At 43.7% G+C, this 22,866-nt stretch overlaps 1 protein-coding gene and 1 long non-coding RNA gene across 3 annotated transcripts in view; one reads left to right on the top strand and one right to left on the bottom strand.

The window, feature by feature from the left end:
- LOC139586157 (zinc finger protein 131-like) overlaps nucleotides 1–21,251 on the bottom strand; it is a 36,517-nt gene extending 15,266 nt beyond the window's left edge. The window contains exons 1-6 of one of the 2 annotated variants that reach the window (XM_071419366.1): nucleotides 21,192–21,251; nucleotides 17,522–17,660; nucleotides 13,002–13,103; nucleotides 11,215–11,359; nucleotides 7,194–7,551; nucleotides 6,869–7,091 (exon numbers count right to left, since the gene is read on the bottom strand). In XM_071419366.1, the coding sequence (XP_071275467.1) occupies nucleotides 6,869–7,091; nucleotides 7,194–7,551; nucleotides 11,215–11,359; nucleotides 13,002–13,103; nucleotides 17,522–17,645 (952 nt within the window). In that variant the 5' untranslated portion in view covers nucleotides 17,646–17,660; nucleotides 21,192–21,251. Of the gene's footprint in view, nucleotides 1–6,868; nucleotides 7,552–11,214; nucleotides 11,360–13,001; nucleotides 13,104–17,521; nucleotides 17,661–21,191 lie in introns of both variants that reach the window. The other variant, XM_071419365.1, reaches the window with a different exon arrangement.
- Nucleotides 21,252–21,360: 109 nt separating this feature from the next.
- Nucleotides 21,361–22,658, top strand: LOC139586162 (uncharacterized). Its single transcript, XR_011677480.1, has 3 exons — nucleotides 21,361–21,444; nucleotides 21,662–21,733; nucleotides 22,443–22,658. It is a non-coding gene; the product is annotated as an uncharacterized lncRNA (long non-coding RNA).
- The last annotated feature ends 208 nt before the right edge of the window (nucleotides 22,659–22,866 follow it).

Raw genomic sequence — 22,866 nt, 5'->3', positions numbered from 1 at the left:
ACTCCAACTGAAAAAGAGATACTAGCAGCTTACGAGGGGGTTCAAGCCGCCTCAGAAGTTGTTTGGACAGAAGTGTGTCTCCTCCTAGCACCACAATTGCCCATGCTACACTGGATGTTCAGAGGAAACATTCCCTCAACACATCATGCAACCAGCATTACATGGAGTAAGTGGGTAGCATTAATTACACAACGAGCCCGAATGGGAAAACCCAATTTCCCAGGAATCCTAGAAGAGATTTTGGATTGGCCAGAAGCCAGAGATTTTGGAGCATTGCCTGAGAAGGTGACTTGTGCCTAAGAAGCACCACCATATAATGAGTTACCAGAAAACAAAAGAAGCTATGCTTTATTTACTGATGGATCCTGCCGAGTGATAGAAAACCATCAGAAGTGGATAGCTGCTGTGTGGAGTCGTACACAACAAGTCATTTAGGCTGCTGAAGGGGAAGGTAAATCAAGACAATTTGCAGAGGTGAAAGCCATTCAACTAGCCCTAGAGATTGCTGAGAGAGAAAAGTGGCCCATACTTTATACAGACTCCTGGATGGTGGTTAATGCCCTATGGAGATGGCTGCAGCAGTGGAAGAAAAGCAATTGGCAATGCAGGGGTAAACCCATCTGGGCTGCTGCATTATGGCAGGACATTGCTGCATGAATAGAAAACATAACTCTGAAAGTACATCATGTAGATGCACAGAAGTTGTGCCACTGAGGAGCATCAAAACAATGAACGGGTAGATAAGGCCACCAAAATCGGAATAGCGCAGGTAGACCTAGATTTGGAAAGAAAGGGTGAGCTATTTATAGCCCTATGGGCCTCTGAAACATCAGGGCATCTTGGAAGGGATGCAACATGGATGGGCTCGTGATCGAGGGGTAGACCTGACCATGGAGGCTATTTCACAGGTTATCCATCAGTGTGAAACATGCTGCCATCAAGCGAGCCACACAAGTGAAGCCTCCTTGGAGTGGAGTGCATTGGCTGGGCTTCCAGTATGGTGAAGCCTGGCAAATTGATTACATTGGGCCATTGCCATGGACACACCAAGGCAAGAGTTATATCCTCACCATGGTAGAGGCCACAACTGGCTGGCTGGAAATGTACCCAGTAAACCATGCCACCACCCAGAACATGATTTCAGGTCTTGAAAGGCACATTTTGTGGTGACATGGAACCCCAGATAGAATTTGGTCAGACAATGGGACTCATTTTCAAAATAATCTTATAAACCCTAGGCAAAGAGACATGGAATTAAGTGGATATATCACATTCCCTATCATCCACAGGCCTCTGGGAAGATTGAAAGCTATAACAGGCTGCTAAAAACTATGTTAGGGGTGTTAGGTAATGGGATATGGAAGCACTGGGATGCAAACTTGGCAGAAGCCACTTGGTTAGTCAACACTAGGGGATCTGCTAACTGCCCTTGTCCTGCCCAAACGAAGCCCTTAGACACTGTGGGAGGAGACAAAGTCCCTGCACTACACACAGGGAAGTGGCTGGGGAAGTCAGTGTGGATTTCTTCCCCCTAGGGAAAAGGCAAACCCATTTGTGGGATTGTCTTTGCCCAAGGACATGGGTGTACTTGGTGGGTGATGCAGGAGGATGGGGAGACTCAGTGTGTACCTCGAGGAGATTTAACCTTTGGGTAAGAATAACCTATAGTGTAAGTTGCATGTTACAGAAGGTAAAGCAGCAGGAGGGACATGAACTGACAAAGAATGAATTTTGCAAGGAGCAAGAAGAATGCGATGATGAACAGGGATAGTGGCAGTGCCCAACCATGAACTATCAAGTGTACTATTTTTCCTGTCCTGACCCCACATCCTGATGGAATGGAGACCACCTGGAGGGATGTGAAAGGATAGGCAATAGTTGTTAATAAAATGTATGTTTGGTATAGAGATAGTTTAAGCATCCTAGTAATGAGAGCATATATATTATATGGGATCTGAGCATGACGCAAATGGTATGGAATAAGGGGTAGAGATTGTATTGGGTCTGACCAAGGTAAAGTTCATAGCCCTTACAGTGCTATGCTTTGCATTGGTAGCTGGAAGGGTGTTGATAACAGACCAGTGTTTTGGCTACTGCCGAGCAGCGCTGTCCCTCTGATATTCCTTCCCCCATCAAAGGGGATGGGAGTGGGCAAGATCCTGGGAGGGGACACAACCAGGCCAGCTAACCCAAATTGGCCAAAGGGATATTCCATACCATATGACATCAGCTCAGATATATAAGCTAAGGAAGAGAGGAGGAAGCGGGGGGGACAATTCATGAGTTTTTAATGTTTGGCTTCCGGAGGAACCATTACACATGCTGAAGCCCTGCTTTCCAGGAAGTGTCTGAACATCGCTGCTGATGGGAAGTAGAGACTGACCTTTTTTCTCTTTAGGCCATGTGCACGCAGATCTCTGCTTATTTCTTTCTTTTACTATAACAAAACCGGCTTATCTCACCCTGCTGGTTGTTCTCCATCTTTTTCTCTTCCCTGTCCCAGTAGGAAAGAGTGACTGAATGGGCACCTGGCACCCAGCCAGGGTCAACCCGCTACACAGTGTTACTTAATATCTCCATTAATGACACACACAAAGGGGTCGAGGGCACCCTCAGCAGGTTTGCAGATGACACCAAGCTCATTGGTGCAGGTGACACACCTGAAGGACAGGGCCATCCAGAGGGACCTGGACAAGCTCAAGAAGTGGCCCATGGGAATCTCATGAGGTTTAACAAGACCAAGTGCTGGTGCTGCACCTGGGTTGTGGCAATCCCCAGGATCAATCCAGGCTGAGGGATGAACAGATCAAGAGCAGCCCTGGGGAGAAGGACCTGGGGGTACTGGTGGGTGAGAGGCTGGACATGCCCTGGCTGTGTGCACTGGCACCCAGAAATCCCGTGTGCTGGGCTGATTCCACAGTGTGGGCAGCAGGGGAGGAGGGAATTCTTCCCCTCTGCTCTGGTAAGACCCGACCTGCAGTTCTGCCTCCAGCTCTGGGGTCCCCAGCACAGAAAGGACATAGACCTGTTAGAGCGAGTTCAGAGGAGGCACCAAGATGATCAGAGGGATGGAGCATCTTTCTGTCTTGGAGTGAGTTATTACGATAGTATATTTCCTGATCCTCTGCTTTGTGCCCAAAAAATGGTTGCTGTATCTTTAAGGCAAGGGACTGGATGTGTGTGGGGCTGGGGGTGGGGAGAGCCCCTGTTTCGGTGCAGGCTTTTTTAAAAGCCTTGCTGTCCAGGTTTTCTGTGGCTCAGGGGATATCGTGAGAGGTGTAAGCTTGGCCTGGGACCTAGGGGGGGTGGGGCTTGGGGCTCTCTCGCTCTCTTCTGGTTCAGGATTGAGGTGGTGGCCACAAGGAGACACAGTGAGTACATCTGACTTGAAATATTGTTGCCCTCTTTTTTTTTTTCCCAGCACCGCTTCCCTGTTGTTCGGGAGCCCAGAGCCGGCGCATGTGGTGCCACCTGGGACTGGGACCATGCCTCACCGGACCCTGGCCTGCAGTGTGGTGTCTGTGGCTACTCCTGTGTGTTAGGCTCCAGGACTTCGTTTTGCTGCAGATTCTACACTGCAAGCCTGCTCGTTTTTTCCCTGTTTCTCAGCCATTTAGGGGTCCAGAGCCAACGTGTGGGGTGCTGCCAGGGCTGGGGCTGCCCCCACCGGGCCACTTCTCGGCACAGTAGCCCGACATTGCTACCAAGCCCTGCCCACCTCCCCAGAGTGTGCCAGCTGACAGTGGGGGTACCAGAACCAACTGCTGCCTGTGAGCTTTGCAAAAGGAGCAATCTCCTGTCCTCCTCTTTGCTCGAGCTCCCACCACCACCACCTGAAGATGTTGCCAAGCTTGTGTCAGAGCGCCCCCTGAAGCCACAGAGGGCAGCCTCTCTGCCCTGCTAGAAGCAAAACAGTGCCCCCTGCCGGTTGTGGTTGTAACTACACCCAAGGGAAAAATTACCAGGCAGGAAAACTTGTTATTGTTTTTGTTGTTTGTTCTGATTTCTATTTATAGTTAATTTGCCAGTAAAGAAATGTTATTCCTTTCCCCACAATTTTGCCTGGAAACCCTGTATTTTGAAGTGATAATTTGGAGGAAGGGGATCATCTTTTCCATTCCATGAAGATTCCCACCTTCCTTGGCAGACATCTGTCTTTTAAACTGAGACACTTGGCTATGAAAAGCTGAGAGAATTGGGATTGTTCAGCCTGGAGAAGAGAGGCTCCAGCATGACCTAACTGTGACCTTCCAGGTCCTAAAGGGAGCTGACAAGAAAGATGGAGAGAGACTATTTTCAAGGGCCTGGAGTGAGAGGACAAGGGGGAATGGCTTAAAATTGAAAATAAGTAGGTTTAGATTAGATATTAGGAAAAACTCTTTGCTGTAAGGAGGGTGAGGCCCTGGCACAGGTTGCCCAGAGAAGCTGTGGCTGTCCCATCCCTGGAAGTGTTCAAGGCCGGGTTGGACAGGGCTTGGAACAACCTGGTCTAGTGGAAGGCACTCATGGCAGGAAGGGCTGGAATGAGATGAGCTTTAAGGTCTCTTCCAATCCAGGCCATTCTATGATTTTATGAATATTACAGAACAAAACACACCACAAACCTTCACCTGCTCTGCAATCTCATCACATTTAAAGAGTTACTTGAAGCGAGGCACTGCCCAGTTAAGGACAGATTTATTCTATTTTTACCCAAATTCTTCAACAATCTTCATATTCTGCCTAACGTATCTGAAACTGACAATTCAAAGACAGCAGTGGCAATATCCAAAGGTCAAAGACAGCAGTGGCAATATCCAAAGGCCAAAAAGACATTGAGTGACTTCTTGCACAGTACAAATCAATGCAGTGACTTCAGCAGCAGCAATGGAAAACAGAGAGCGTATCAGCCTGCCTCTAGCTTCAGAAGTACACTGGTGAGCTGGTAACTGAACTCCTCTGCTAAAGGTGACAACTTGCTTCTCTTCCCCTGGGGTGTCATTAAACTATGAGTTTATAAAATCTCACTTAGATAAGACTAAAGAGGGAGGGTTCTTGACCTGATCTAACAATTAATTTTTTTCCATTTACGAGAACAGGCCAGATTTCACTTGCCAATCATAAGTAACTCACAGGACAGAAATTCTGATCTAAGATAGTCCAATATTTTGTTGGACCTTTATAATCCTGCAGCCACAGGAAGGGGATTGCCCAAAATAAATATTTTTTAACCCAAAGACATTCATAATAACACAGTGACTTCTATTTGCTCAATATGTAAGAAATACCAGGGAATTCACCCATAACCATAAAGCTGCCATATCATTGTTTAGATTTGGTTTCGAGAGATATAGTAAGGTTGTTGGGATTTTTTGTTTGGGTGTCTTTCTTTTTTTCTCCCCCAGAAACACAAAGGCAGGCATTTATCAAATGAACTTCTTGGGATAATTTATTCATGGTATGTAAATAGAGTCCATTTATTCACTCCCATGGAAGATGTTATTTGCAGTTCAAAGTACACTACCTGTGAAACATAATTTGCATTCATGAGGAATGACAAAGACCTTGATGAATTTTTCTCAAGAAGTTTGTATAATCCGAATACAAATTACTTCAATTACAGAGTTTTCAGACATGGGCTGATTAATTTGGCTGCTTCAAGCCCATCACTGGAACGGGAAGTAATTAGATTCCATGTGTGATACTTGCATCAATACATATTTAGAATGTACTCTGCACCTCTTGTGATATGCTAAGTTGCTTCATCCCTAAAATCCTTCTGTCACAACAGCAATGAATATACTGTTATATTTGGCTTATTCTGTTAATCCAATCCTCCACAAACTTCTCTGAAAAGACTTTTGTTAGGTAGCTTGCATTTGGCTTGGTCATAATGGAGAAACACTCCGGGCTTCATAGGGAAGAAGGATTTGCCAAAGAGTTTTCATAAATGCAACTTTTAAGGGGCTATTTGGAGTACATTTGATGCAGTGTCATATACAGATACAAAGAAGTTCCAATTAAAAGGCTTTTGCAACAGCAAGCTGGAAAAGAAATAAGACTGCTACCCTCTATTAAATTCTTACTGATGATTCATGACTGATATATCAAAAAAATATGTCTGAAAGATCAGGACAACATATATTTTACATTCAGAGAGCTATCTATATAATATTCAGTGCCTATTCAGATAGTACAGACTTTTCAGTGACATGAAGAAATAGCGTCTTAACCTCCCATATTACATAGAAGAAACACAAGCAATTTTGGACTCAAAAGATACTGTTCAAAGAGGCAGATTTTACAGTAACAAGTCTACTATAGTCACAAGAAATGTTTTGCTGAGCTAATTAACAAAAAAAATGAAATCAGATGAGATGTCAAGAGGAAGGGGGTACTTTATGCCTAATGCATTATTAGGCATTTGCTCATATGTTCTGTTAGTAAAAGAAACTCTTTAAAATATATATTCCACTGAGAAGCTCATGGTTTAGATCATATTTCAACAGAAACATTTACTAGTAGAATTGTGAAAACAAGAGCATGTCATGGCAGCTCCTCAGTTTGGTACTTTTCAAGAAAAAAACATGCTTTAAGAAATTATTTTGAAAGTAATATTTTAGGATTTAATAGACTGAAAAGAGAAGATTTCTGGTTTTAGGCATCTATTTTTAACCACCTCAATTCCTCAAAGTTTATATCAACGTAAAACAAACAAACAAAAAAACAAAAACCAAACCAGCATTTTAGTTGCAACTACAAGCCAAGTATTTCTAGCACTCAGGACTCATGCATTTTCTTCAGCATATTTTCTATTTCCCCAAAATATGTAAAACCTCAAAATGCTAGACCCAAAGCCACAAGAACAGGACCATATCAGTGTTCTTACCTGTGTGCTTTCGGAGGTGCTCTTTAAAATGTCCAAAGTGATCAAACTGCTTATCACAGTATTGGCATATATGTATTTTCTTGCCAGGTCTTTGCTTCTTGCTAGCACCACCTTCATCAAGGTGGTGACAGGTGAGGTGTTGTTTCAAAGCACTCTCTCGTAGGTAGCTTTTATTGCATAGATCACACTTGTAACTCTCAGCAGAGTGTGTTTTCGTGTGTTCCTTAAAATGGTAAAACAATTTAAATGAACGGTTACATTTTTCACAGTGGAATAAATTCTTCACATGCGACACTTGAAGTTCCACAAGTTCAATATCTTCTACCTGTTTGCATGAGGGATCAGTTGCACCACCTTCTTCTTGAATCCGGCATTTTGTCTCTCCTTGACGATACTTACTGGTGATATCTGCCAAAAGAGCCAAAGCAGATTCATCTGATGTTCCTGTTGTATGTATGTACTTTATAGATTGCTCTGCAGAAGCTACTTCAAGTGTTTCAATGCTGTCATCTTCCACTTCAATCGTCCCTTCAGCAATCTCAACCTCAATTTCAACAGGCTCTGATTCTGCAGATGGCAGTGCTTCTGTGATAACATTAGATGTTTCAGCAATCTTCCTCTTTTTTGCTTTATTTTTACCTTGTCTTTGATTTGATTCTAAGGGTGATGAATTTTCTTTGTTCCTGCAAAACATTTACATAAACATAGTTAAGATCCATAAGCACTTACATAACAATTCCTGCCTGACGATGAGCTTCTGCATTAAACACTAGCTAGATGTTTCTCAAAGAAGCTGAATGATGAGTGGCCATATAACCTGCACCCATTTCAGATGTTAATTTGTCCTTAATCTATACTCTGTAGAGCTGTAGAACAGCACAGTTAAAGTTGTGGAGCCTTTAACACAAGGTTATTAAAGTGTTTTAAATGGCTCAATTTGAATGATACAAAGCACCTATCAAGAAGAAAGGCCAGTTAGCCTAATGGCATAGGTTTATACAAGAAATGCAAAATGCTGTATTTTGGCCTGCCTACTCAGAAATAAGATTCAAGTTCTTCCTACACTATTCACCTCTCAAGCTCTGGAGTGCATGAAACTGCCTGAAGCACTTAGAGCTTCTTACAAAACACTACAGCTGTGACTTCACACAATGATTATTATAACACCTTGTACTTTAGGAAAACACACAGCTAACAGTTGAAGTAAAAAAGAAAAACGTCACTGGGATGTGAAAAGAGTATTTTAATTTAATTTATCTGGGCTTAAGCACAGCTTCCAGCTCTGTTCTTCTTTTCCTTGCACCATAAATACAGAACCCCCTTCCTCCAAGATGTCAGAGATAGCATCCCATCTCAAACATGGACAGAGCTGACTGGGTGTCTCAGTTTGGAGACAAATTCTAGGAGAAAAATGCTGTAAAATGAGTTTTTCTCTCTAAAAAGAGAGGGCTTCAATAACTCCCATTTCTTCTGCCAATGAGAGAAATGGATACCAGGGGATGAAAGTGAAAAAAACCCGGAAAACTGTTTATTAACAAAGCAAGATACCCACAAAGCACAGGAAAAAAAAAGAAAATTGAACTTTACACCCCACTCCCACCTTGCTGCGTGGCTGAGAGGCAACGATGGCGACTGCCCTTTGTCAGTGGAGGAGAAAAGAGTTCACAAAGCAGCAGGGAATCTGCTGGATTTCTGGTGTGGGTCTTCTCCTCTCAGCCGGCAAAGTTGGTGGAGTTTAATGTCCCTTCTTTGGCTGTCTCGGTCTTTCTGGGGTTCAGACCAGGCAGGGCCACCCTACAGGCTCCTCAGGCAGGAGAAAAAAAACCAAACCACAAACCCAAAAAAAACCTGCCAAAAGGATTTGCCAGTGAAAAGCCTCCAGGCCAGGGGAAGGAGAAAAAAACAGAAAAAAACCCAGAAGCTTCTTGCCTAAGTTGGCGAAAATTAATCCAGCAAACAAGTCGATTAAGTAACAATCCGTGTAGGCACCAACCACTTCTGAGAGAGATAGCTTGAACAGAGCGCCGCGCATGAGCCCAAGGCTTCCTGCCCCACCCTCTGAGTCCATCTTAAAACTACAGAAGTTGTTTTCTGGGCATAAAGCAGACAGGGAATAAAGCATCATCATAAAATCACCCCAAGACACTGGGGCAATGCTTTCAAGTCACACACTCATGATTATCCACAGCACTTACGTGCTGGAGGTTTCTCTACTGATTATCAGTTTTGAAAATGAGTGGCTATCTTCCCCTCAAATCAGACTGCAATCAGAGTACTTTGTACCTTTACCTTCCTTTGCAGCCTGATAAATCCTTTTATGTAACCTACTCCCTATCACTTTCAGGTTTTCTAGCAATAGGGGTGATAAGGTTTTCCTCCAGTTTTGGTATGTCATACAGTAGAGATGTGTGGCTAATGACCTAATGCAGGATACAGCTTATTAAACTGCACTTTACTATATTCAGACACAGGAAGACACAGCAGCTAAACTTAAGTTTCATCTAGGACATATTTCTGATGCCTAGAATGTGACAGTTACTTTGCACATTACTGCAAGGAGCTCCAGGAACACATACAAAAATAATAATCTGCTCAGCAAAGAGGAGACTACTGTCCTTGAGTACATTGTGTGGCTCAGGTGTGGAACTGAATGAGGATACACACATACAATACACTGTACCTCAAGGAATAACATAGTTGTTTTCTTTCATGTCTAGATTATGTGCTGTGCAACTCTGATGCATTACACAAATGGTTAGTTTTATAATAACCTCTACTTTAGCTGAAGTTTCTGATGCTTGCCCCTTTTAATCAAAGCTCAGCTAGAGGCACTGTATTGCAATTTGTCCCCTTCCTACTATGAAGGAGAGAACTGAGACTGAGTGGTACTCAAGTTTGTTTTTCTAACTGAAGACACCCACCCAAAAATCTATGAACAATGGAAATAATTCTAAGAATAGACTGGCTTGCACCATGTGTGTGTTAAGCCAAACATTTATTTCCTTGTAACATAAGAATTACAGCATTTACTAGTGCTGCATAACCAACAAACATTATACATTAGTGGGAATTAATTGCAGACTAGACAGTTTAGCTTGATGGACTGATCTGAATCCTGGTTAAACAGCTCTACCAGTGTACAGAGACTCAAAGTGATACCAATTAGAACACAGTTTTTCGATTTCAAGTGTCTTAAATTTCTCAAACAGACAGCAATGGTCTGCTTTTCCCTAAATGAAAAAAAAAAAAGTTCTTAGTTCTTTTGGTGATACCATGTTTAATCTCAATGTCAAAAAAGGGTATTGTTGGGGTTGGAGAGTAGAACTAGAAATGCACAAACCTATATTTTCTATCAAAAAAATACAACATAGTTATTCAGCTCTGCTACCAATCAACAGAATAACTTGATTCCAAAAAACAAAAAAACCACTGATGTTGAAAAACAAGTTTCCAGGGTACCATGTCATGGAGGTTTTGTTTGTTTGGCTACTAGAGGAACTCCATGTCAGAGCCATTCTCCTTAGCTTAGTGTGTCTATGGGTAGATAAAGAAGAAACAACAGTCTTTCCTTAGCCTGAACACAAAGACCTTTCAGCATTCTAGAAGAGAAAGCAAGGATAACTGTAATGCTGGGAGTTATTTATTGCCACTCCTCCTGCTTCATGACAGAAGAACAGTATAGCATACAGAAGAAATGAGAACGTGACAGCACTTTGTGAAAGAGAAGGAAGAGGAAGAAAAATAGCATGATGGGAATGGCACCTGCTTTTCTCAGGTTGGAGTTTGGTAATGAATTACAGTTCCTTGTACTGGATAAAAGGTGCTAGAGCAACATTTGATTAAGTACTGATCCCATATAAAACCAATTATAACAACTACATTTGTTCAAGAAGTTTGAGACACTAAATTTGCAACAATAACCTTTAAAATCACTGCCTATTCTCTTGAAAGCAGAAAGCTGCATGAAATCAAAGGAGTAGTTCAAACTTGTTAATGTGGTCTAATTACCTGAGAGATATCATCACTGTACAGCCAGCTGTCAATCAGGTGCAGGCAGTCAGTATAGAAGCCTGGTATTAGTTATCACAAAGTCACAGCCCTGCAATGTCTGCAACATTTACCAGCCATGTCACTTGTCATCGAGTTCTAGCCCAAAGAATGTGACATTCATTTGTTTAGCTTGTGTAATTCTGACCCCTATCTTATAGTAGAAGAGTATACAATACCACATGAGTTTAGGAGGTTTCAGGATAAAGAAGAGCACTGGAAAATACTGGCAGCTCTCATACAAGGATTCTTAAGACTCTACATTTCAGTGTTGGGAAGAAAAAGGCTTATGTGTTTACCTGATTTCAAGTGCTTTGATAGCTTCTAACATCTGTAGATACTCAGCTGCTTTCCAAACATCATTTGCTTCTTCCTCACCTTGGACCATTAGTTTTGCTGTATAGGTGAACTCAATTAGGTGACGAAATGCCATGTTACTTACACCTGTTTACAAGCAAGAAAAACAGTCTCTTTTAACAATTCCTCAGTCTTTCACACTTGCCTGTTCACAGTACTCCAATAGCCAGTTTCAAGAAGATGCCACCCTTGAAAGGCTCACATTGGAATAAAAAGTCTAGTATAAAAACAGGTGAATGTGGAACAACTACAGTCATTCCATGACAAAGATAAAAAGGATAAGATGGACAAAAAGCTACTTGTATAAAATAAAAAAGTTCAAATTTAAACATAAAAATATGATCTCTCTCAAGAGATCTCTGAGCAGCAAGTTATTAGAAGTTGCGTTGCTCCAGGAAATTTCTTACCTACTAGGAAGGTATTGCTCCACATCTATCCTGTTCTTGCATCCCAGCAAAGGTATCTTTTTATTTTAAATTTTTCTTCAGGGGAAGTTTTTTTTCCCAGTGGCAATAGATACCTGTACTGGTTTTGGTTGGGACAGATTTAAATTTCTTCATTGTAGCTAGCATGGGGCTATGTTTTGGATCTGTGCTCAATCATAGAATGGTTTGGGTTGGAAGGGACCTTAAAGATCATCTCGTTTCAACCCTCTGCCATGGGCAGAGATACCTTCCACTAAACCAGGTTGTTCCAAACTCCATCCAACCTGGGCTTGAACACTTCCAGGGATGAAAAATCCACAACTTCTCTGGGCAACCTGTGCAGGGTCTTGTTACCCTCACAGGAAAGAATTTTTTCCTAATATCTAATCTAAACCTACTGTCTGTCAGTGTGAAACCATTCCTTCTTGTCTTGTCACTCCAGACCTTTGCAAATAGTCTCTCTCCATCTTTCCCGTAGACTCCCTTCAGGTAGTGGAAGGCCCCAATTAGGTCACCCTGAAGCTTTTCTTCTCCAGGCTGAACAATCCCAATTCTCCTAGCCTTTCCTCATAGCAGAGGTGCTCCAGCCCTCTGATCATCTTGGTGACCTCCTCTGGACTTGCTCCAAGAGGTCGATGTCCTTCCTGTGCTGAAACAGTGTTGATAACACACTGCTGTTTCAGTTACTGCTGAGCAACGCTTACACAGATCCAAGGCCTTTTCTGCTTCTCCCACTGGCCTGACAGTGAGCGGACTGGGGGTGTGTGGGCAGTTGGTAGGAGACACAGCCAGGACAGGTGAGTCCAACTGACCAAAGGAATATTCCAAACCATATGACATCATGCTCAGTATATAAAATGTGTGTGGGAGGCAGGTGGAGGGGCCACTGCTAGGGGATTGGCTGGGCATTGGTCAGTTGGTGGCAAGCAACTGTTTTAATTTGCATCACTTGTCTTCCTTGGGTTTCTCCCCTCTTTTTTTCTCTTTTACTTATAATTTTCACAAAATTACTATTTATTTTTAATTATTAAACTGGTTTTATCTCAATCCACAAGTTCCTTTCTCACTTTTACACTTCTGATTCTCCCCCCATCCCACTGGTGGAAAATGAGCCAGCCTGGCTCTGTGGTGCTTAGTTGCCAGTCAGGGTTAAACCACAACATTACCTCACAACTCAAGAGCTGATATATAGAAAACTAATCAATATGATCAAGCATGCATTTAAGCCCATACCAGTGATACTACATTCATTTTGAGCATGAGCACACAACTCTGAAGGTTTTAATTTGCATGAATCAGACTACCTTCAATCTCCACCAAGGGCTCCTGAGTGAAATCTTGGAAGAATTTGTAGAAGAACTGGCTACAGGCAGCAAGAACAGCCTTATGAGCTTTGAAATGGTGACCTACAAAGAGAGAGAAAAAATTTGGTTTAGGATAACACCTTCTTCACTCATAGTGCAGAAAAAGTGCAGATGCAGAGAACAGCTGCAGAATCACCCAGTCTACAAATCTATTCCAGCAGCTCATAGTTACTCAGCATGTCTCTTTGTAACATGGGATACCACTGCAGCTAGCCTGTCCTATCTTATGCAGATCCTTGCTGACATCAGTGACCTTGTTGAAGCTCTTCAATTCAGTCAGCTAAAGGACTCACTCAAGAGTGTTTCTCTTTTCAAATATTTAAGTTGTGGGAAATTCCTGCTCAAACTTTTTCCTCTGTGTTCCAAGCTTGTTGTGGTTTGACACAGGCCAAATGCCAAGCACCCATGAAAGCTGTTCGCTCATCTTCTCTTGCTCTCAGTTGGGCAGAGGAGAGGGAAAAAAATTAACAAAGGGCTCATGAGTTGAGATGATGTATTGGTTTTGCATGACCTGGTTTTTGGTAGCAGGGGGGGCCACAGAGGTGGCTCCTGTGGGAAGTTGCTGGAAGCTCTCACCATGTCCAGCAGAGCCAATCCCTGATAGCTCTGAAGATGGACATGCTGCTGGCCAAAACTGGGCCAATGTGAGAGGTTGGTAATGCCTCTATGATGACATATTTAAGAAGAAAATCAAAGCAAAGTCACACAGTTTTTCTTCTAGTCAGAGAAGAGGAGGAGGTGAGAACATGTGAGGGAAAACAACATGGTGACACCAAGGTCAGTGGAGAAGGAGGGGGAGGAGGTGCTCCAGGCACCGGAGCCAAGATTCCTCTGCAGGCTGTGGTGAAGACCATGGTGATGCAGGCTGTCCCCCTGCAGCCCATGCATCCATGGGGGATGCAGAGATCCACCTGCAGCTCATGGAGGAGGTGCTCACACCAGAGTGGGTGGATGCCTGGAGGAGGCTGTGATCCAGTGGAAGACCCAGTGGAGAGAGGGGGCCCTTGCTTCCAGGCTGGAGCAGCCTGTCTTTGGAGGACTGCACCCTGTGAAGAGTGACCCACGTCACAGCAGTTTTGGGAGGATTGATTGCCCGTGGGGGGAATTCACATTGCAGCAGGTGCAGTAAGACTGCTGCCCATGAGAGTGGACCCATGCTGGAGAAGTTAATGGAGAACTGTCTCCCGTGGGAGGGACCCCATGATCTCACAGGGGAAGGACTCCTCTCCCAGAGCAGCAGGAGAAAGTCTCTATAATGAACTGACCCAAAAACCCCCATGCCCTGTCTCTCTGCACTGTCAGTAGGAATGGGCTGGGGGAAAAGGTGTTTTAAGGGCTTATTTTACTTCTCATTATCCTCCTCTGATTCTGTTAGTAATAAATTCACTTTGTACCTCTAAGCTGAGCCTGTTTTGCCCTTGAAATGTTTTTCTCCTTGTCCTTATCTCAACTCATGAACCCTTAATTAATTCTTTTTCTCTCCTCTGCTCAGCTGTGTCAGCAGAGGGTGAGTGAGTGACTCTCATGGTTGCCTGGCGTTGGGCCAGTGTCAATCCACTACAGATGAGGATTGGGAGAAAACATTCCAAGGGCAAAACAGATTCAAATTTAAAGGTATAAGGTAAATTTATTATTAACAGAGTCAGAGGAGGACAATGAGAAGTAAAATAAGACTTTGAAACACCTTTTTTCCCTCCCAACCCCTCCCTCTTTCCCACCAACAGTGCAGGGAGACAGGGCGTGGGGATTTTGGTCAGTTCGTCACCCAAGACCTTTTTCTGTTCACTCGGGGAGAGGAGTCTTTCCTCTGCTATGCCGTGGGGTCCCTCCCACAGGAGACAGTTCTCTGTGAACTTCTCCAGCATGGCTCCAATCTCACGAGCAGCAGTCCTGCCAAAATTGCTGCAATTTTAGTCCCTGTCAGAGGCAAACAGTCTTTCTGAAACTGCTGCAGCATGGGTCACTAATTCACAGGGTTCAGTCTTCCAAGGATAGGCTGCTCTAGTTTGGAAGCAAGAGCCTTCTCTCTCTTTATCTGTGGAAGCACGGGCCCACTCTATTCAGGTCTCCTACTAGATCACAGCTTTCTCCAGCATCCACCCGCTCCAGCGTGAGTACTTCTTTCATGGGCTGTGAGTGGATCTCTGCATCCCCCGTGTACTTCATGGGCTGCAGAGGAACAGATTACCAGTCCTCACCACGGCCTGCAGAGGAATCTTGGCTCTGGGGCTTGGAGCACCTCCTCCCCCTCTTTTTTTCCACTGACCTTGGTACCGCCATATTGTTTTCCCTCACATGTCCTCACTTCCTCCTCTTCTTTGACTAGAAGAAAAACTGCTGTCCGTAAGTACCATTGCCAACAAGTTCCACCAATTCAAAGATTCCTGCAGGATCCCACAGCGCCAAAAGGTCAATCTTGTTTAGGTTCTGCACTGGGGAGTTGCTCGCCATGTTTGCGGCCAGGAGGCTCTGCTGCCACTATGTGGGCAGTGGCAACTGCTACGGCACTGGCGCTATTTAACACCTCTCTTTATGCGGGGCGCCGGGAAGAAGCCACTGCCGCCACCCCTACCCTTCTTCCCGCGGCACAGCTAGCTACGGGGGGCCAGCTAGGGGCGGCCAGGCAGGCAAGTCTCACCACAGGCTGCACCAAGATGGCAGCGGCCACGGCACCTCACCACCCCTGGAAAAACTGCACACGCACTGTTTTGATTTTCTTCACAAATATGTCATCACAGAGGCATTACCAACTTCTCTAATTGGGCCAGCAGCATGTCCATCTTCAGAGCCATCAGAGATTGGCTCTGTCGGACATGGTGGAAGCTTCTAGCAGCTTCTCACGGAAGCTATTTCTGTGGCCCTCCTCTGCTACCAAAATCTAGGCTGTGCAAAATCAACACAAAGCTCTCCTCAGATTTTGCTGCTCTTACATATGGATGTATTTAATCATCATTTCTGCCATCATAAAGATCCCTGAAAAACAAAATTGGTTTAGCTCTATTCTTCCTGTTTTCCAGACTGTTTATTCCCATCATGGTGTTGCCTTCTCCCTGGTCCAGGCATGAACATCCAGAAGGTTCCATGGGATGGAGGAAGGAGAACCAACATGTATTAGAACTACACAGCTGCACAAGAAAACAGTTTTGAGCTCAATATTTGGTAATACTAGAGCAGGAACAAATATTCAGGATAAGTTTTGTGCAAATGCTGTCAGTGAAACTATGGTGATTCCAAATAATGATTTTTTTCTTCATTTGCTTAGTTTTTCTAATCCAGGCTCTGTAGGTCCCTTTTCTTTCAAGTGAATTCTTGCTATCCTTGTAAGGATCAGGTGGTACTCCTTTAGCTAGGTCTGTCCTAGTGGACACTGCCTATCTTCACTGAAGTGCTCATCCATTCTAAAACATGCTTGGGATAAGAAGCAATCTTAGGTGACCTATCAGACACCACCTTTTCTAATAAGATAATAAGCATTTGCATCTCCATCTTCCCTTTAAACTAATACTTATGTCTTTAGAACACACAGAAAAAGATAAGTGAGTTGTTCTACCCTATTTTAACTATAGATTAAAATAGTAGGCAGATACCCAAGAAGCAAGAAGTCGACCTTATTTCAAGCTGGTTTTTATTTTATTTTTTTTTTTCCTTTTTAAATAATCAACCAATATTTGTACAACTTCAGCCCCTTGTTCGGAAGGGGCTCCCTACTCTCCCCCTCTACTCTGCTCTCATGAAACCCCACCTGGAGCACTGCATCCAGGTCTAGAGTCCTCAGCACAAGAACAAGAATAATGTGGACTTGTTATAGCAGGTCCAGAGGAGGCCATAAAGATGCTCATAGGGCTGAAACACCTCTCCTATGAAGACAGGCAGAGAGAATTGGAGCTATTCAGCCTGGAGAAGAAAATGCTTTGAGGAGACCTTAGAGCACCTTCCAATGCCTAAAGGGGGCTTAAAAAAAGAGTGACTTTTTACATGGGCAGATAGTGATAGGACAAGTGGAAATGGTTTTAAACTAAAAGAGGGGAGATTTAGATTAGATGTCAGGAAGAAATTCTTCCTTGCAAGAGTGGTGAGGCCCTGGCACAGGTTGACCAGAGAAACTGTGGCTGTCCCATCCCTGAAGTGTTCAAGGCTAGGCTGGATGGGCTGGAAGCAACCCGGTCTAATGGAAGGTGTCCCTGCCCATGGCAGGGGGTTAGAACCAGATGAGCTTTAAGGTCCCTTTTAGCCCAGGCCATTCTGGGATTCTATTAAAAGCAAAAACAAAATTATTAATCTCTGCTGGAGTCTGTTCAGCCCAAGATTAATAACTGAAACTGCAAGCAACTCACACACCAATACAGAGCCAAGAATGTTAGCAGCCCAGTTTGACAGTTGACCCATGACAAACCAAACAGCTTCCCAGCACAGCTTTCAGAATTCTGTGGGTACCAACTGGTTCTCAAGTGTATACATACCATCAACAATCAGTGTGATATCTGTAAACTGGTCTTGCTCACGTTGTTCATTGAGTCTATCCAAAATAACTTTATAGTGTTCAGGGAATTCCTGGATACATTCCATAATTTCTTCAGCTTCCATGGCAAAAGGATTAGTCTGCAAAAGATGTGGTAGGACAGTAAGAATACTGTGCCACTTAGAAAGTACTATGCACAGTCAGCTTATTATATAGACATGAACTAACTAGCACTTTTCAGAAACTAAAAAACCAATGGAAACATCAAACTGTCTTGGTAACAGGTTTACCTGATTTTAGCTGTTAGGTAGGAAACATGAGGGTTAATGAAGTATGGCTTTATTTATATGCAGTTTATAAACAGTTTTTTTCACTTTCCTCCAAGAAATTCCTTTCGTTGGGGGGAGGGAGTGCCAAGACCTGCCTTCTTCAGAGGAGACAATTTCAGAATGTTTCCTCCTAACTTGTCTCAAACCATGACAGCATGAAAAAACAGTCAAAGTTCGTAAATGCATTTCTTTATTCTACAAATTCAGCAAGGACCCACCTCCCTCAAAGCAAATACTGCAGGGGTGTAACATCTCCACAGCTAACTATTCTCCATCTTGGCAACATAATGTCATAATCTTTATAGTTACTTCTTGCAATTTTATCAATCCTCTTTGTGAAAGAATGGTTCTAAAATTTTTCGTACTTAAGCCACATTTTGTATCTAGTAAACGCAAGATGTTTACTTCCTTTAAATAAGGATGTAATAAAACAACACTTTTCAGCTTCTGGGTACAGAGGAGTGTCCAGGGATTTAATGTGTTGTCACACCTGGGAGCAAAGAGCTTCTTATTCACCCAGGCTTCTTACACTTCTCCCCCTACAAGGTGAAATATTCTTTGCCAACTTTTAAAGAGACATATAGGCTTGTAATCTCATGGCTATTCCTCCCTTACTTATACAACAAACATAGCTGGAGGTGGGAGTTGCAGAGATCCTCAAACTTCAAAAAGTTTAGCAGAAGTCTGTGCCTGTGGATGAGACACAGAGGGTGTGCTGCTGATGCAAAAGAATCTCTGGAGAGAGTTCAAATGCTTCAATGAAAGCATTTTACAAATTAACTCTGGGAAAAATTACTTCAGATCTGTGCAGCAGCACTTATCTTCAACTTCCACATTCACATGGCTCACACTGAGAATGCCACAGAAAAAGCAAAGACATTTCAAAGTCACATTAATGCAGAAACTTTGTTTCTTGTCATAGTCTAACTCACTTTGAAGAACATATGGTTTCTGAAAGAAGATGATCATTAGGCTTGAATGACTTTTATAGTGAAGGGTATGTCTCAAATTCCCTTATTTTTGTACTTAGTATGGACAAAAGGAAGAAAGTTAGGAGAGCTGCTAGTATCAAACCAAACATTGAATATAGAGATGGAAAATTAAGGTGTGGCTAAGAAGCAGTTTTCTTTAGACCACTAGAAGAAACTAGATAGCAAGTGTTCCCTAACTTGTACAGATTTTTGTATGTGACTGGAATTGAAAAGTCCTGAGCTGATGCCACCATGCTTGATAACACCCCTGAGCAGATGTGTAAATTCTACCTTGCTTCCAACAAACACATACTGAAGAGGAATTACCTGGTTATGATAAAAGCAAAGTTATTGTACGACATCAGGTAAAATAAATTGTGGAATTCCTATTTTTACCACAAAACACACTTTCTTGCATCTCAGAAAAACTGTCCCATGGAGAAATCATTTTGCCAAGAGATGGAAAAGAGCAGAAGCAACAGCTTATGGAAGTCTAGTTTTATCTGCTATCACTGCTTTGCCAAGCAGATGCTGAAATACATATCAGGATCTTGAGAGGGCAAAAGAGAAAGTGAGGCTGAAGGAAAAGAATGCTGCTGCCTTCACGTCATCTTTAATGATGGCTCTAAGACAGATGATCAGCATCTTTCTTCCATCCATCATTCCATAAAGTTTCATGTAGAAAGTTGTGAGCCATTTACTTCACTGTTTAATTTTCTTGCCCACTTTTGACATATTGTACATTGATAGATGACTTGCAGTTAAAAGTGTAATTCCCTAAAAGTTAAACCAAACAAAATTTCAAGCTCAAATCTCATTTTTTCCACCTATCCAGAATTTACTTCCAAATTGTGTTTATAGGGAGATCTTACACCCCCAAAATAACAGAGCAAGCCCCCAATCAAAAAATTTTTTAAAAGTTTCAGTCTCTCAGAACACTAAAAATCACAAATAAAAAACAACTTATGATAGATAATTTGTCCTGAATTAACACAAGACTAGTAAAAAAAAGTTAATTTATCGCCCATCTAAATACAGTTGCAGCATTCATTGAATCTTCTCATTTCAAACTCAGTGGTATTGCAGAAGAAAGCCCAACAGAACAGCATATGTTCAATGAGAGCATGACTACTTTGGAGCAAGAAATGAAATGCAGTCCTCAGTGAAAAACCAAGATACCAAGGAAGGCAGACAGAAGCGATCCAAGTAGACACTTAGATGCAGATTCATTTATGAGTGATGAAAACTGGATTAATTCCATTATTTACGTGGATTTTTCAGTAGACCCAGTTGACTACTGACTTAACCTTATTAACTTCTGACACTAGATGCATCTCACAATATGCACACAATTAGCAATTTTTTTCTTATAAATCTACCTCAATAAAGCCATCTTATTACTTCCACCCTCCTGGACTTCAACAGGAATTCCTCTTATTCCAGGCACAAGATATTTGTTTTCTTTGTTTATATGTATTGTATGCAAATGCAGGCAGGCAAAGCAGACAACACAGAACAGCAGACTGAGCACTGGCCAAACCCCTGCCATCTCATTGTAGCCACATCAGGAAAAGAAAATGAGGGGTGTTTGGTCGGTAACAGCAGTAGTTGCTTGAAAATAACACAGACATGAGAATTTCTTGTGCGCTTTTCTATTTATTTTTCTTCAAAGATAGCAACCACAGAGCAAGGACACAAGCCAGCCCCTCAGTTCCCTCTCAATCACATACAAGGCCTCGCTATCGCTAAGACAGAGGTGACCAAGGCACCCACGCCCTGACAAGTAGGGCAGGGCATACATTGGGGTGTCGCACTTTCAACGGGCAGAAGCCTCACGTTGTCCATAGCAGCTGAGAGGCAGAACTGCGACCCGCCGCCAAAACCCCTTGTAGTTCCCGCTGGCTCGAGTCAGCGCGAAACTCTCGAAAGCGAGGCCGAGGCCCAGCCCTGTCAAAGCCCCTCACAGCCCCGCGGACCGCCGCAGCCCCACTGGCGGGCGCTGACAGTAGTCTGCGCGAACCCCGCCAATCGTAAGGCGGCAGCAGAGCCCGCCTCAGGCGGAGAAGCAAATGTGCGTCCGCCGAGTCTCAGAAGTGGCAGAAAGGCCTAATCGGTGCTAAGTGCCTGCCGGGCACGGGCACGGGCACGGGCACGGGCATTCCGAGAGAGGTGTGCGCAACCACCGGCAGGCGCAAGTATCCCACAAGGGCTCCCCTGAAGAAGAGACCCAACCAGTGCCGGCCCGAACCATGCGTTTAGCACACCGCCACCTCATTAGTCGTTATTACGTCATCAAAGGGCGCATTAAATCGATTCCTTTTCAATTCCCGGCTGGGTCACACTCTGGAGGCAGTTCTGCTGGGTAACTCACCGTAAGGAGCCCCTCACCCTGCCGCGCTTGCTTTGCCGTTACCGCTTCCTGCTCCCCTACACGGTGAAAAGCAGGGCAGGCGCCGGCCAATCGCTACTCGCTTTCCCGGCTTGCACAGCGTGCGGAAGTGACGATAGGGCCACCTTTCACACGACAGGGTGCGCAGGTAGTGAGGGACGTGGTTCGACTGCTCGGAGCATCCTGAGAGTTGTAGTATGGGATGTGTGCGTGTGTCAGCACCGTATGGCTGCGGGTGGGTAGCGGCCGTTGGGGGTGGGTGACGTTGCCGTGAGGCGCCGCAGCCAGCCGGGTTGAGCCTGGGAACGGCGGGGGGAGGGGGCAGGGGGGCTACTTCCCCTAGGATCGGCCCGCTTCCGTGTCGCTAGCTCTCTTCGCAGGGGAGCAGGTCGTGCTGATATAAAATTTCAACAGCCAAACCGAATTTTATTTCTGTATCTTTTTTTTTAAAGAAAGCAAGCAAACAGCGCTAGGTGGCCGGGGAGTCACCGCTCCACTCACGGCACACACCACGTACAAGTTCGGTAAAGTATATATACTGTTTTTAAGCCTACAAAGCATTTTCCAGTGTGCTTGTGTTAGTCCAAATCAGCAAATATCAATAAGCTGGGATCAGCAATTTCATAATCTTTCCAGGTGGTTGTTGGCTTCCGGTCCTGCTTGTAGTCTGGAGGGAGGCCCTTCACCAGTGTCTGCTAAATAATTTTAGTCTCGTACAAGTGCATCAAGCTTTTTGTTATACATAAGCATTTAGTCACTTTGTTGCAATATCCCTTAGCTTTACCACAGCTTCCTCTATTTTATTCTAAGCATTAGTCGTTTTTGCCACCTCATCTCTTGACTCTACTATACTTTTTTTTTTTTGTTCAATGCTTTATTTGGCTTTTCGGTCAGAAAGTTTCAAAACTGTTCTTTGTAGTTATCCCAGGGAACGTGTCCACTTTCGACACAACAGATACAAGCATTTGCTGATTCCATTGCCAATTGACACGAATCACAAAAACATTTTTCACAGTGCCCACGTGGGGTGGGGTAGCCGCAGGAACTAGTGGCCCCGACTGTTATTTCGCACAGTCCCAGACCTAAAGCTCTCGCCCACTGCCAAACATGGACTGTGTGTACCCCTTTTCCAAACACCATTCTTTCCTCCCGAAGATCCAATAACTACCTTTGATTCGGTTGCAAAATCCATTCCCCCTTCCCCCATCAAAAAAGAGTATAATTGGGGTCCAGATGAACTGCACCTCTGAGATCTCCCCAGACGTGGCCTGGTGAACTCCATTGGCTGGACACCGAAGGACTCCGGCGTACTACTTTTGGTAGCTATATACCCATTCTTTTTCCTCCCTCTTTTCCTTTATTTTCTCCCTTTTTCCCCGATTCCTCCCCAACACATTTTTGCTGTGGTTATTTCAATAAAGGTGCATTTGTTTTGATTATCACTGCAAACCCCCTTGTACCATGTCGGTTCTTTTGCACCCTGAGATCACCCCACGAACCATCACAAAACCCGTTTGTAAGGACGGATTGTGACACTACTTTATCCCCTAACCTGTTGCATATGCATAAAAGACATATGCATTAAACTGTCTTATAAATTTTATGAGCCTGTGCAGTTCTTCAGTCACGTAGTTGTAATGTGGTGTTTATAACCCAG

Source organism: Agelaius tricolor, unplaced genomic scaffold, assembly GCF_023055355.1.
Source record: "Agelaius tricolor isolate 1412-34295 unplaced genomic scaffold, bAgeTri1.0.p SCAF_105, whole genome shotgun sequence".
Lineage (NCBI taxonomy): Eukaryota > Metazoa > Chordata > Aves > Passeriformes > Icteridae > Agelaius > Agelaius tricolor.
Note: the sequence above shows the minus strand (reverse complement) of the source record. Positions and strands in the feature narration are given on the sequence as shown.